At 41.8% G+C, this 15,805-nt stretch overlaps 1 protein-coding gene across 2 annotated transcripts in view; it reads left to right on the forward strand.

Moving 5' to 3' along the window:
* Positions 1–15,805, forward strand: part of GLT8D1 (glycosyltransferase 8 domain containing 1) — a 63,658-nt gene that overhangs the window by 3,734 nt on the left and 44,119 nt on the right. For both annotated transcript variants that reach the window (XM_053721031.1, XM_053721032.1), the window contains exons 3-4: positions 9,472–9,570; positions 12,585–12,801. In XM_053721031.1, coding sequence (XP_053577006.1) covers positions 9,472–9,570; positions 12,585–12,801 — 316 coding nt within the window. The remainder of the gene's footprint in view (positions 1–9,471; positions 9,571–12,584; positions 12,802–15,805) is intronic.

Genomic DNA, 15,805 nt, shown 5'->3' on the forward strand with positions numbered 1-15,805 from the left:
AATACATTGACAATGCATAAAATGACATGCTCTAAAGCATTTAATGTTTACATTGTAATTAACCCTATAAATGCCTCCTTCTTCTATAAAAAACTTATGCTTGTACCATGCTCCTTACAGAGTTCACAGAGCAAATTTTGTAACCAGCTATTTGTTTTTCAGTATTTTTTAAAAAAAAAACTTGGCAACAGATTGAATTTGCTTTTTAACCTTTATGGGACAAGCACAATTTTTACACAAATCAAAAGGTGTTTAATATTCCTTTAAAGGGATAGGAAAGTCAAAATGAAACCTTCAAGATTCAGATGGAGCATGTCATTTTAAGTTACTTTTAAATTAACTTTCAATTTTAAATGTGTTTTTGTTCTCTTGGCATCCCTTGTTGAAAAATAATATGCACATATTAGCAAGTGGAAGCTAGCTGCTGATTCGTGCCTGTGATTGACTAACTAGATGTGTTCAGCTAGCTGCCAGTAGTGCAATGCTGTTTCTTCAGCAAATAATTACAATAAAATTAAGCAAATTTGATAATAGAAATAAATAGGAAAGTTGTTTAAAATTGTATGTTCTATCTACATCATGTAAGAAAATTTTGGGGTTTCCTGTCTCTTTAATGGTGAGACACCATGTAGCCACGTTGAGCAAGCTAAAAGCACAAACGTTTTTAATGACTTGTTTGATCAACACTTTTCCATGAGAGTGATGAAGTTCCGTTGCTAATGTATACTTTGAGTTTTAGAAGTCTGGCTTTTATAATTATAGACACAGACTCTGACTGTAGATAAAAACCAGAAACCCTATTCAGCTGCTTATTTTCTTATTTAAAATGACTCTTAACCGTCAGAATAGCTCAGTGCATAGCCAAGATATTCCTCAACACTGTTACTGTTTGTCCATAGAATGCTATTAATTAGATGTCTTCCCATTCTGAAAAAATGCTTTTACAGAGTACTTCTGAACAAACTGTTGTTAAAGGGAGGTGCACAATGTGTATTTAGTGTTTAATGTCCCTTTTATGGAATACCTTTTTGAAGAGCTTACCTTCCTGTATTTTAACAAATACCAAAAAACAAAGAAAATTTGATAACAGAAGTAAATTGGAAAGTTGTTTTAAAAATGTTTGTTCAATCGGAATCATGAAAGGAACATTCGGGTTTCGTATTCATTTCATTTATATTCTCTTCTGATTATAAGGCTCATTCTTACACACGCTATCTTTATTACTTTCTCTCTATTGTGCCGTATTTCACCCTCATTCTGTGTTCCACCTCTCTCGCCCCCCCTAAGCTCTGTGTTGTGCCGCCTGTGGTGTCATAAAACCAGAGAATTTATCCCTAGAATTTTCAAGTAGTTAATTATTAAATTATACTGTGATTTAAAATATAGACTAGGCTTTGGCCTAGTCTTTGTCTAAGAAGGACACGCCCATGTAGCCTTTGATTGGTGTATGGTAGGACACACCTTAAAGGGACACTGAACCCAAATTTTTTTCTTTTGTGATTCAGATAGAGCATGAAATTGTAAGCAACTTCCTAATTGACTCCTATTGTAAGTTTAGATGCCCGCCCATTTTTGGTCAACAACCTGGGTTGTCCTTGCTGATTGGTGGATAAATTCATCCACCAATAAAAACATGCGGACAGACTGGTCTGGGTGCAAGAACCATAGGGAAAATTACAAAACAAATTAATACAACACACAGAGAAAACCCAGCACTCACTTACAAGCTCTCAGCTAAGATTTAAAAGCAAAAATTGAATGGTTAGTTACCGCATCTGGCCAAATGGGACAAGCCCAGGTACCTCGTCAAGGTCCTTCCCAATACCTGGGACCCTTAAACAGACACACAATGCAAGCTCTCAAATCCAAACAAACTGGCAACAAGGGAAGGGTGCACAGGCATATGTAATCACCCTAGAAATATACAAAACACGGAAGGGAACTGCACTCTCATACCGGACCTGGTACACATCCCATGACCCTGCAACATGCTCAGCCCTTGGTGCCACTGGCACTCACAGGAAGCTGTGCTGTCCCCAGAGTCACAGGCAGTTAACCCCAGACAGGTCTGGGTGCAAGAACCATAGGGAAAATTACAAAACAAATTAATATGGGGGGGCGGAGCCGACCTACAAAGAGAATGGCCGCATTTTGCTAATGCTCTGCTAAAGGACTGCATTCAAAGTGAGAAAAGGGAATGTAAAACGCCAAATCCCTGTCAAAAAGATGACCAGCGCTTAAGCGATAAGCAGCATGTACAGCAGAGGGTGAAAAGAGCTTAATAAGTGGAATAGTCCGGTTTCTGGGATCACTCATAACGGCCTGAGGTAGCAATAGTAGGCCCTGATGTGTTCCCTTTCATTCACGCTACAAGCGTGCCAAAGGAGTTAGACTGCAACAGGGGACATTCAGTCTGATCGGACCTATGGAACTGCATGGTGTTCCTGTCAGCTCGAAGGGGCAGAAGCTTTCAACCACAGGATTAGCGATCAGTGATGGAAGGTAAAATTTAAAGCGCGACATATACCGGAGCCGGGGAAGACAGCCTCACGACTTACCAGAGGCATTGCTCAGACCGAGCACACACAGCAGACTCCCCGCTCGCGGAGACCATTTGAGCCAGATCGGTGGTGGTCCCTGAGAGCACATCTACTATTGCAGCAGTGAGTGCAACCAGCATGGCGTGCGGCGCCATCTTCAGCACGCAACCCCTGCCTTATCTGGGTCGCAACAGCTTCCCCTGATCACAGCTCTTGGAGACAACTGCTGCTCTGACCAGAACTCCTGGGCTACTTATCGCATCAGAGGCTCATCCTGTCGACTGGTGGTGCTGGACATTAACTTGGTAGCACAGGTTCATAGACTAAGTTAGTGACCCTAACTGTAATGAGCATGCATCACACAATAGCCACGTGGAGCAACGAGCCTGTACATAGTCCCTTCCACTAAGTTAACAACCCTATATAGGGAAGGCACATGTTCAGGAGGACATTCAGTGTATTAATACTGGATCCCTTGAAAATAAGAGGGCTATAATATATTATCAGCACCGCAATTCTGCCGCACATCACAAGTGGCAGCAAAATTTCACAGTTGATAGTGGCATTACAGGGACATCATATGCAGACAGCAACTACCCTAAAGTGAGACAAAGCCTCTCAGAACCACATTGGTAATAGTACCACTCCACATATACCATGGGCACTGTATATCCTCTTATCCCTTACAGTTTCTAAATGCTATCCTTTTCTAAAGCCGTTATGCGAGTCACCTCCCTGCATATTTAAAGACTCTTGCGTTGCAGCCGGCACAAAATACTCATCAGGTTGAATGTCTGGAGTTATACATTTTTTATTGTGGGACAGATGTTTTACTAACAATTTACTACTCTGTGGATGTATCTTTGGGAACATGAGGCCATTTATGATGTCTGGCTCTGATAGTTACCTGGTACTAAGTGCTGTACACATATAAAACCCTCCCATATACTATTAATATTGTTCTGATAGATTAGTGTGGTGCCATTGGTATATCATTATATAAACATAGACCTGGAGTTTCTTACCTTATCTAAATAATAATGCATTACCCTCTTTACTACTAACAATTTCCCTATACTATCTTACCCTTTAGCTGGCATGAGGTATCACTACAATACCACACTTATCTATCTTCCTCCAATTCTTAAGCCAGTTTGTTTTTTTACACATGATCTGCTAACTGCTGAATGTCAGCTCTATATATTATTTTTTGCACATTTATTGTATACTCTAATACAGTGTGGGTTCCTAGGTGTGCTAGGTACTGTGTGTGATGGTTACTGTTTGAGCTGGGGACTGTGTCTGTTTGTTTGGTACTGCGTATGCTGGGCATTGTTTTTGCTGGGTGCCGTGTGTTTCTGGGTGCCGTACGTGCTGGGTGCCGTACGTGCTAGGCACTTTGTTTGCTAGGTACTTTGCGTGCTGTACAATGTGTGCTAGGTTCAATGCGTGCTAGGTACTGCGTGTGCTCGGCAAGGTGGGTGCCAGGTACGGTGTGTGCTAGGTACAGCGTAAGCTAGGTACAGTGGGTGATGAGTGCCGGGTACAATGAGTGCTAAGTTCAGTGTGTGCTGGGCACAATGAGTGCTAAGTTCAGTGTGTGCTGGGCACAATGTGTGCTGGGTACGGCATGTGCTGGGTACAGGGTGAGCTGGGTACAATGAGTGCTAGGTATCATGTGTGCTGGATCAAGCGCGTTCACAGTACAGCGTGTGCTAGGTGCAGTGTGTGCTGGGTACGGCATGTGCTTGGTATGTGTGCTAGGCACAGCGTGTGCTGGATACAGCACGTCCACAGTACAGCGTGTGCTAGGTACAGCGTGTGCTAGGTTTAATGGGTGCTAGGTACCACGTGTGCTGGGTACAGTGTGAGCTAGGTACAGTGAGAGCTAGGTATAGTGTGTGCTAGGTATAGTGTGTGCAATGGGTGCTGGGTACAATGTTTGTTAGGTGCAACTTGTGCCGGGTAGAGTGTGTGTTAGGTATAGTGTGTGCTAAGTGCAATGAGCGTTAGGTACAGTGTGTGCTAGGTACAATGAGTGCTTGGTTCAGTGTGTGCTGGGTGCAGTGTGCGCTCGATACAAAGTATGTTGGGTACAATGAGTGTTAAGTACAGAGTGTGCTAGGTTCTATGTGTGCTGGGTACGGCGTGTGCTGGGTATGGCGTGTGCAAGGTACAATGAGTGTTGAGTCAAATGAGTGCTAGGTTCAGTGTGGGCTAGGCACAATGAGTGCTAGGTTCAGTGGTTCCTACGTACAGTGTGTACTGAGTACAATTTGCATCTCACCTGTCTTTGGAATTTTTTCTTATTTCCCACATCTCTAGATGTTGGCAGAACCTACTCTCAACCTATATGGCCATACCCATTACTACATAGTACAGCATTTTTTTCCAGACTTGCTCTTTGGAACATTAAATTCAATTTGTAAGCATCACCCCCCCCCCCCATATTCTGAGCCCACACTAGGGTTCAATCTTGGTGAATTATTTTCACCACAAATCTCAGAAATTTACTTATGATGTATCTATGTTTTGATAGCTATTGCAGCCGGACCTGCGTGTCCATTCCTTTTTGTCTGTTTATGTTTGAACAGGGGTCCTGCGTGTCCCCAAGTGTTACTTTACATTCTAAAACTGAATAAAAATTCAAATAAATTAAAAAAATAAATAAAAAAATTAATACAACACACAGAGAAAACCCAGCACTCACAAGCTCTCAGCTAAGATATTTAAAAGCAAAACTGGAAAGGTTAGTATATGTGTTTTGTATGTCTAGGGTGATTACATATGCCTGTGCACCCTTCCCTTGTTCCCAGTTTGTTTGGATTTGAGAGCTTGCATTGTGTGGCTGTTTTAGGGTCCCAGGTATTGGAAGGACCTTAACGAGGTACCTGGGCTTGTCCCATTTGGCCAGATGCGGTAACTAACCTTTCCATTTTTTCTTTGAAATCTTAGCTGAGAGCTTGTGAGTGCTGGGTTTTCTCTACTACAGCTGATAGATGTTTGATAACACATAGCACATCAATCACTATGTGATATGGCACCCACTCTCATACATAAAGAAGGAAATTAATCCTATACTTATCAAAATAATCAAATATTGATATATTATATTAAGGTATGGAAAAGACAAAGAAAACAGAGGAGCTGTGACTTATCACAAAAATATTTACATCTTATAGGAAACAGGCATATTCACATCTTTCATTTAGACCTGCTGGAAACTTAGTTCCCAACCTAAAAATCCATTTAGCTTCCTTTTGAAGCAACACCTTATTAGTGTTGCCCCCTCTCCCAGATGAAATCCCATTATCTATTACTACAAAAGTAAGGGATTGTACATCCGAGTTATGCGCATATGCAAAGTGCCTAGCAACATTAGTATCCCTACATTTAGTAATGTCATCTCTGTGTTCTTGTACCCGGTCCTTCATGGACCTTTTAGTTTTCCCAACATAAAAAACCGGGCAAGAACAGCGTAAAAGATAGATGACCCCTGTGGAATTGCAATTAAAAAAGAACCGTATGTCATAGCGTTTAATGCCATCCACTGTAAACGTCTTGGTACTATCCATATGAGTGCAATAGACACAATGACCACAAGGAAAACTGCCTTTTTAATGCCTTTATTTTTTCTAAGCCAATCTGAGCTTGATGGTCCTTTGACAAATTGGCTTTTCACCAATTTATCTTTAAGGCTAAAGGCTTTCCTTGCGGCCATAGAGGGTACCTTTCCTACCGCCTCACCAACCTTCTCATCCATTAACAAAAGATACCAGTTTTTCTTAATGATGGTCCTAATATCTTCCCATTGTTTATTATATCTGGTGATATACCTTAGTGTGTTAGAAACCGGTTTTACTGTCCTTTTGTATAGGATGTCGTCTCTTGGCTGTCTCCTTGCTTTTAAAAAAGCCTGTTTTACACACTTCTGAGAGTAACCCCTCTTAAGAAACCGTTTCTTCATTAAAGAAGCATGATAATCAAAACTTTTTAAGGAGGAACAATTCCTTTTCAGACGCAGGAACTGGCCATAGGGAACGGCCTTCTTAAGCTGCTCCATATGTCCACTCTCTGCGTACAGCACACTATTCGTTGCTGTCGACTTCCTGAAATTTTCCATCTGAATGTCCTGTCCCTCCCTAATAATATTAATATCAAGGAAAGACAGACTTCTCACTTGTCTCAGAGGTCAGAAAAATATTCCTGTCATTTGTATTGAGGACAGAAACAAAATCTCTGAAATTATCCGGGGTACCATCCCATAGGATGAACACGTCATCCACATAACGTACCCACAACCTTACATGTTCCTCTACAATGTCTCCATATTTTTCAAACACATCCTGGAGTTCCCAGGCCCCAAGATGTAAACAGGCATAGGTGGGGGCACAAACACAGTGGTATTATCTCCTCCCTCTCTTTTTCCTGTGCAGGAATCCAATACAGGCATATAGCAGTAAGGGTGGGGGCTGCTCCTTCCAGAAATGCTGTGCCTTGCTGATATCAAATACATTGTAGATGCAGTTAACCCAGCAGCTAGCTAACAGAGGGGACTGTAGGTTTAGCTTTTTTGGCAGCCGTGGGGTTAACTGCATATGCTATGCATTTGAGCCGTTTCTCAGAGAGCAGGAGATTGTGTGGGAGGTTCCATAATGATTACATACCCTAGGTTTCAGACTGCAGACGTCCCTAGGGGGAAATATAGGTAAGTTGCTTTCCCTCCTCTTCACTCTCCTGCATGGGCTCTGCTTTTAGATTGATTTGCTGCTACTGAGATCACAAACATTAAGTGAAACAGCCATTTTACAAATGTGTGCTAAAAGCAACCACTAGATGGTTTGCAAGAAATCACTTACAAATCAATGCAGTACAGCCACATCTGAAGATTTAAAAAAAAAAAAAATTAGCAAAAAATCTCATACTCTCGCGGTTTTTAAATCGCTGTGATTAATCGCGGTTTTAAATCGCATATGCGATTAATCGTGCAGCTCTAAATGGGAGTCAACAGTTAGTATACACACTTTATCTTCCTCACCTCCTGGAAGCAACTGATGAGAGAGAGAGCACTGGAGAACTGAACTGGCTAAGTATATTAGCATTCTTGTGCATTTTCCCTGGGATAGATTCTCTGGTTCACTATGTTTAGTTAGTATTGCTTAATCTGTGTTTATTTAAAGGGCCATGAAACCCAAAAAATTTCTTTCATGATTTAGATAGAAGTAAATTAAAATATATTTTTTTAAACAACAATAAAGTTGTTTAAAATTGTATTCTCTATTATCTAATCTGTTTCATTCTCTTGGTATCATTTGAGGGAGCAGCAATGCACTAATGGTTTCTAACTGAACACATGGGTGAGCCAATGAGAATCGGTATATATATGCAGCCACCAATCAACAGCTAGAACCTAGGTTCTCTGCTGCCCCTGAGCTTGCCAATATATTTTTTTCAGCAAAGGATAACAAGAGAATGAAGGAAATTAAATAATAGAAATACATTGGAAAGTTGTTTAAAATTGTATTGTATTCTAAAATTGTATTGTATTACGAAATTTTTCAGAAATCATGAGAGAAAAAATGTTTCATGTCCCTTTAAGAAAAAGTTGCCCTGTATAATTTGGACTGGATGTTGTAGCTTTTGGTATTTTTCTTGAGGCTTGTAGGTAATTGTTAATTTTTCAGACCTATATTATTTGTCTTCCAATAAAATAATTTTAAAAAGTGGACAACCCTTTTGTTTTAATATTCTGGTACTAATTACCACCACATCGCCTCTCTCGCCCCCTAAGCTCTGTGTTGTGCCGCTCCTCTCTCGCCCCCTAAGCTCTGTGTTGTGCCGCCCCTCTCTCGCCCCCTAAGATCTGTGTTGTGCCCCCCCTCTCTCGCCCCCTAAGATCTGTGTTGTGCCGCCCCTCTCTCACCCCCTAAGATCTGTGTTGTGCCGCCCCTCTCTCGCCCCCTAAGATCTGTGTTGTGCCGCCCCTCTCTCGCCCCCTAAGATCTGTGTTGTGTCGCCCCTCTCTCGCCCCCTAAGATCTGTGTTGTGCCGCCCCTCTCTCGCCCCCTAAGATCTGTGTTGTGCCGCCCCTCTCTCGCCCCCTAAGATCTGTGTTGTGCCGCCCCTCTCTCGCCCCCTAAGATCTGTGTTGTGCCGCCCCTCTCTCGCCCCCTAAGATCTGTGTTGTGCCGCCCCTCTCTCGCCCCCTAAGATCTGTGTTGTGGTGCCGCCGTCTCTCTCGCCCCCTTAAGCTTTGTGTTGTGGTGTCGCCGTCTCCCTTGTCTTGCCCCCTAAGCTTTGTGTTGTGGTGTCGCCGTCTCCCTTGTCTTGCCCCCTAAGCTCTGTGTTGTGGTGTCGCCGTCTCCCTTGTCTTGCCCCCTAAGCTCTGTGTTGTGGTGCCGCCGTCTCCCTTGTCTTGCCCCCTAAGCTCTGTGTTGTGGTGCCGCCGTCTCTCTCGCTCCCTAAGCTCTGTGTTGTGCATAGTCTATTTCTTATCTCTTTTTTTTTTTTTTTACTTAAAGGACCAGTCATCACAGTAGATTTGCATAATCAACAAATGCAAGATAACAAGACAATACAATAGCACTTAGTTTGAACTTCACATGAGAAGTAGATTTTTTTTATTTTTATTTTTTTCTTTCTGACAATTTCAAAAGTTATGTCTTTTTCCACTCCCCCTGTACCATGTGACAGCCATCAGCCATTCACAAATGCATACACACTTATTCTTGCACATTCTCAGTAGGAGCTGGTGACTCAAAAAGTTTAAATATAAAAAGACTGTGCACATTTAGTTAATGGAAGTAAATTGGAAAGTTGTTTAAAATGGCATGTGCTATCTGAATAAAATGGCATGTGCTATCTGATTGAGTGTCCCTTAAGTTGTGAATATAACTACAAACTTATATGTGACTATTCTTGTGTTTTTTAGTCAACATAATCATAATCCTCCTGGCAGCAGTGGTATTTTTGTTGGTTTTGCACCATAACCTTTTGGGTCTGAGTGATTTCTTGAAGAGACAAAGCTCAGGTAATCAACATATTTTGTAATGGGAATTGGGAACCAGTATAAGCTTTAAAGAGACATTAAACTAAACAACCCTTGCTCTTGTGTTTTAAAAAAAAAAAAAAGTGCTTTGTTCTACACTCACTAGAGAGGCCAAGAAGCAAAATCTATAACCTGGGTTTTCAAAATGATGCACATTGCTTAAAACAGCTATTTGATAAGCATTTGCAGGTTACACATTTTGATTCCTGGCCTCTCCTAGGGTCTAAGGGACAAATAGAATTGTATTTATAAAATGTCACACCCATGATCCTGTAGCTCCTGTCAGCCATATGCCTACATCAGACCTCAGGTCACACCCATGATCCTGTAGCTCCTGTCAGTCATATGCCTACATCAGACCTCAGGTCACACCTATGATCCTGTAGCTCCTGTCAGTCATATGCCTACATCAGACCTCAGGTCACACCTATGATCCTGTAGCTCCTGTCAGTCATATACCTACATCAGACCTCAGGTCACACCTATGATCCTGTAGCTCCTGTCAGTCATATGCCTACATCAGACCTCAGGTCACACCCATGATCCTGTAGCTCCTGTCAGTCATATGCCTACATCAGACCTCAGGTCACACCCATGATCCTGTAGCTCCTGTCAGTTGTATGCCTACATCAGACCTCAGGTCACACCCATGATCCTGTAGCTCCTGTCAGCCATATGCCTACATCAGACCTCAGGTCACACCCATGATCCTGTAGCTCCTGTCAGTTATATACCTACATCAGACCTCACGTCACACCTATGATCCTGTAGCTCCTGTCAGTCATATACCTACATCAGACCTCACGTCACACCTATGATCCTGTAGCTCCTGTCAGCCATATGCCTACATCAGACCTCAGGTCACACCTATGATCCTGTAGCTCCTGTCAGTCATATGCCTACATCAGACCTCAGGTCACACCCATGATCCTGTAGCTCCTGTCAGTCATATGCCTACATCAGACCTCAGGTCACACCCATGATCCTGTAGCTCCTGTCAGTTGTATGCCTACATCAGACCTCAGGTCACACCTATGATCCTGTAGCTCCTGTCAGCCGTATGCCTACATCAGACCTCAGGTCACACCTATGATCCTGTAGCTCCTGTCAGCCGTATGCCTACATCAGACCTCAGGTCACACCCATGATCCTGTAGCTCCTGGCAGCTATAGGACCACATCAGACCTCCGGTCACACCCATGATCCTGAAGTTCCTGGCAGCTGTATGTCCACATCACATCTCAGGTCACACCTATGATCCTGTAGCCTCTGTCAGCCCTAGGCCCACATCAGACCTCAGGTCACACCTATGATCCTGTAGCTCCTGTCAGTCATATACCTACATCAGACCTCAGGTCACACCCATGATCGTGTAGCTCCTGTCAGCCATATTCCCACACCCATGATCCTATAGCTCCTGTCAGCCATATTCCCACACCCATGATCCTATAGCTCCTGTCAGCCATATTCCCACACCCATGATCCTGTAGCTCCTGTCAGTTGTATGCCTACATCAGACCTCAGGTCACACCCATGATCGTGTAGCTCCTGTCAGTCATATACCTACATCAGACCTCAGGTCACACCCATGATCGTGTATCTCCTGTCAGCCATATTCCCACACCCATGATCCTGTAGCTCCTGTCAGTTATATGCCTACATCAGACCTCAGGTCACACCTATGATCCTGTCGCTCCTGTCAGTCATATGCCTACATCAGACCTCAGGTCACACCCATGATCCTGTAGCTCCTGTCAGCAGTATGCCCACATCAGACCTCAGGTCACACCTATGATCCTGTCGCTCCTGTCAGTCATATGCCTACATCAGACCTCAGGTCACACCTATGATCCTGTAGCTCCTGTCAGCCATATTCCCACACCCATGATCCTGTAGCTCCTGTCAGTTATATGCCTACATCAGACCTCGGGTCACACCCATGATTGTGTAGCTCCTGTCAGCCATATTCCCACACCCATGATCCTGTAGCTCCTGTCAGTTATATGCCTACATCAGACCTCAGGTCACACCTATGATCCTGTAGCTCCTGTCAGTCATATGCCTACATCAGACCTCACGTCACACCTATGATCCTGTAGCTCCTGTCAGTCATATGCCTACATCAGACCTCACGTCACACCTATGATCCTGTAGCTCCTGTCAGTCATATACCTACATCAGACCTCACGTCACACCTATGATCCTGTAGCTCCTGTCAGTCATATACCTACATCAGACCTCAGGTCACACCCATGATCCTGTAGCTCCTGTCAGTCATATGCCTACATCAGACCTCAGGTCACACCCATGATCGTGTAGCTCCTGTCAGTCATATGCCTACATCAGACCTCACGTCACACCTATGATCCTGTAGCTCCTGTCAGTCATATACCTACATCAGACCTCAGGTCACACCTATGATCCTGTAGCTCCTGTCAGTTATATACCTACATCAGACCTCAGGTCACACCCATGATCCTGTAGCTCCTGTCAGTCATATACCTACATCAGACCTCAGGTCACACCCATGATCCTGTAGCTCCTGTCAGCCATATGCCCACATCAAACCTCAGGTCACACCTATGATCCTGTAGCTCCTGTCAGTCATATACCTACATCAGACCTCAGGTCACACCCATGATCGTGTAGCTCCTGTCAGCCATATGCCCACATCAAACCTCAGGTCACACCCATTATCCTGTAGCTCCTATGAGCAGTATTGCCTACATTGGAACTTAGGGCAGACCCATATCTCACACTAGAACAATATTTACAACAAAAATTACAATATTTGGATCTCACTATGTACATATGTATATCATGTTAGTAAATTAACATGATTGCTTGCTATTTAAATTTGTCTGCCCAATAATGTAAAGAATATGTTTACTGCCCTTTTTAAACTAATACAGTATAAGCATAAACAATATATTTCTGCAAACATGTTATCTTTCTGGACAACTACAGTTAATAAGAAATGTATTTATTCCTCTCAGATACCAGTCCCTTAGAGTTTCAGCGAATAGATTTTTTACCGGAGGCTCCTGATAGAGCCCCTGAAGAGAAGAGTGGTGCAGTTGTGTCTGTGGTCATCACAGCTATAGATGACAGACTGGGAGGTGTCATTGCTGCTCTTAACAGCATCTCTAGCAACACCAAGTCGGATGTAATGTTTTATGTTGTTGCCATGAATGATACTAAAGAACATTTAAGGTATGTACATGTGTGTGTTTAATACTTTTAATGTAACTCCCCCACAAAAAATGTTTAATTATGCGGAGTAAAAAACTTGCAGTATACAGTACATTCATTATTTATTTTGCCAGCTTTGTGTTTTTTATATTTTTTTTATTTTCACAAAGAGAGGCAGGCATGCATACTGCATGATCCAGAAAACCTTGTAACATTTATCACAGTGCTTGTTTGATCAGTGCAGGTGCTCATTTATATTTGTTCTTAAAAGATAATATCTGTGAAACCCTTTACCAAACTGCTTGGGTCCAGAAAAGGTTGGGCTTTCAGAATAGTTTTTTTTTTTTTTTTTTTGTATATTTGCATCTGTAAAATGGGACAGTTTGGAGAGTGGATGGGACCAAGTGTAAACAACACTTTCTTATGTCATTTAGGCAATATTTACATATGATAATTCAGCTTATATACATGCAAATTAAAAGTATAGCATTTTTATTGCTTTTTTTACTTTGGTATACAAAACAACCCCATACCATTTCCCTCCCCCACTAAACTTTATAGTGAGCATTCTTATAGGTGATGTTCTGTTGGCATATGCCACACCACGATTCTTCCATCAGACTGCCAGATAAAGTGTCTACACTTCAGCACTCCACGCTGTCAGTTTGCGTGGTCTACTACTTTGTGGCCGGACTGACATTGCTCCTAGATGCTACTATTTCACAGTAATAGTACTTTAAGTTGACCAGAGGAGATCAAGTATGGGAGAATGTGGCATTACGTACCCATTGTACTGCCAATGGTAGTCTATTGAGATTGTATGCCCCTGTTAGCAATGGGTGTGGCTGAGATGCCTGAACTCAATAATTAGTAGAGATGTGCACATATTTTTTGACATAGTGTATATATATATTATTGGGCATTGAGAAAGGCTTAATAGCTGAAATGTTGCATATACAGTGGATATAAAAAGTCTACACACCCCTGTTAAAATCTCAGTTTTCTGTGATGTAAAAAAAATAAGACAAAGATAAATCATTTCAGAACTTTTTCCACCTTTTTAATGTAAACTATAAACTGTACAACTTGATTGAAAAACAAACAAACTTCTAGGTGGAGAGAAGTAAAAATAAAAAAATAAAATAATATGGTTGCATAAGTGTGCACACGCTCTTATAACTGGGGATGTAGCTGTGTTTAGAATTGAGCAAGCACATTCAAAATCATGTTAAATAAGGAGTCAGTACACACCTGTCATCATTTAAAGTGCCTCTGATTAACCCCAAATAAAGTTAAACTGCTCTAGTTGGTCTTTCCTGATATCCTACAGCAAAAGCCATGGTTCGCAGAGAGCTTCCAAAGTATCAGAGGGATCTCATTGTTAAAAGGTATCAGTCAGGAGAACGGTACAAAAGAATTTCCAAGGCATTAGATATACCATGGAACACAGTGAAGACAGTCATCATCAAGTGGAGAAAATATGGCGCAACAGTGACATTACCAAGAACTGTACGTCCCTCCAAAATTGATGAAAAGACGAGAGGAAAATTGGTCTGGGAGGCTGCCAAGAGGCCTACAGCACCATTAAAGGCAAGTTCTGGCTGTGTGGTGCATGTGACAACAATCGCCCGTATTCTTCATATGTCTGTGCTATGGGGTAGAGTGGCGAGACGGAAGCCTTTTCTTACAAAAAAAAAACATCCAAGCCCAGCTAAATTTTGCAAAAAACATCTGAAGTTTCCCAAAAGCATGTCGCAAAAGGTGTTCTGGTTTGATGAAACCAAGATTAAACTTTTTGGCCATAATTCCAAAAGATATGTTCGGCGCAAAAACAACACTGCATATAACCAAAAAAACACCATACCCACAGTGAAGCATTTTGGTGGCAGCATCATGCTGTTTTTCTTCAGCTGGAACTGGGGCCTTAGTCAAGGTAGAGGGAATTATGAACAGTTCCAAATACCGGACAATATTGGCACAAAACCTTCAGGCTTCTGCTAGAAAGCTGAACATGAAGAGGAACGTCATCTTTATACATAACAACGCCCCAAAGCATACATCCAAATCAACAAAGGAATGGCTTCACCAGAAGAAGTTTAAAGTTTTGGAATGGCCCAGACCTGAATCCAATCGAAAATCTGTGGGGTGATCTTAAGTGGGCTGTGCACAAGAGATGCCCTCACAATCTGACAGATTTGGAGTGTTTTTGCAAAAAAGAGTGGGCAAATCTTGCCAAGTCAAGATGTGCCATGCTGATAGACTCATACCCAAAAAGACTGAGTGCTGTAATAAAATCAAAGGGTGCTTCAACAAAGTATTAGTTTAAGGGTGTGCACACTTATGCAACCATATTATTTTAGTTTTTTATTTCTACTTACCTCCACCTAAAAGAATTTAGTTTGTTTTGCAATTGAGTTCTGAAATGATTTACCTTTCTCTCATTTTTTTACATCACAGAAGCGTGACATTTTAACAGGGGTGTGTAGACTTTTTATATCCACTGTATGTGCTTTATTTATGTGAATTTGGTCAGCATATTTTTACACAAAAACACACACACACTCCATTCACACACCCCTACATTATCCCCAGTCCTTCTCCAATTTTGCTGTATTAGGCAATTTGCAGTATTTTGAAGTGGATCAATGTTATCCATCTTGTTCTTTGGCCCCTCTAGTGAGAATTGTACAAGAATACTTTTAACAAAAAAAGAAAGAGGTATTTAATGCCCTTTCAGGACTGAAAAGTGAGTTATGTAAAAGACAAAACTGAAATACATTTTGAAATTGCCTTTTTCATATGTATCAAAAAGTTGACTACAGTGTCCCTTTTTAATAGAAAATGTGTAACTGCATTCACTGGTTCATGAAATTTAATTTAAAGGTGCTGTCAACGTTAAAATCAATTTTACTCTGCACTATGTGAATAATTATTTATCTTTAACCTAGAGACTCCTGCAAAAAAAAATGATTTTAAAGATTGAACTTCCCAAACCTGTACATTTTTACCTTCCTCGCCAGCCTCT

Source organism: Bombina bombina, chromosome 7, assembly GCF_027579735.1.
Source record: "Bombina bombina isolate aBomBom1 chromosome 7, aBomBom1.pri, whole genome shotgun sequence".
In the NCBI taxonomy this organism is placed as follows: Eukaryota; Metazoa; Chordata; class Amphibia; order Anura; family Bombinatoridae; genus Bombina; species Bombina bombina.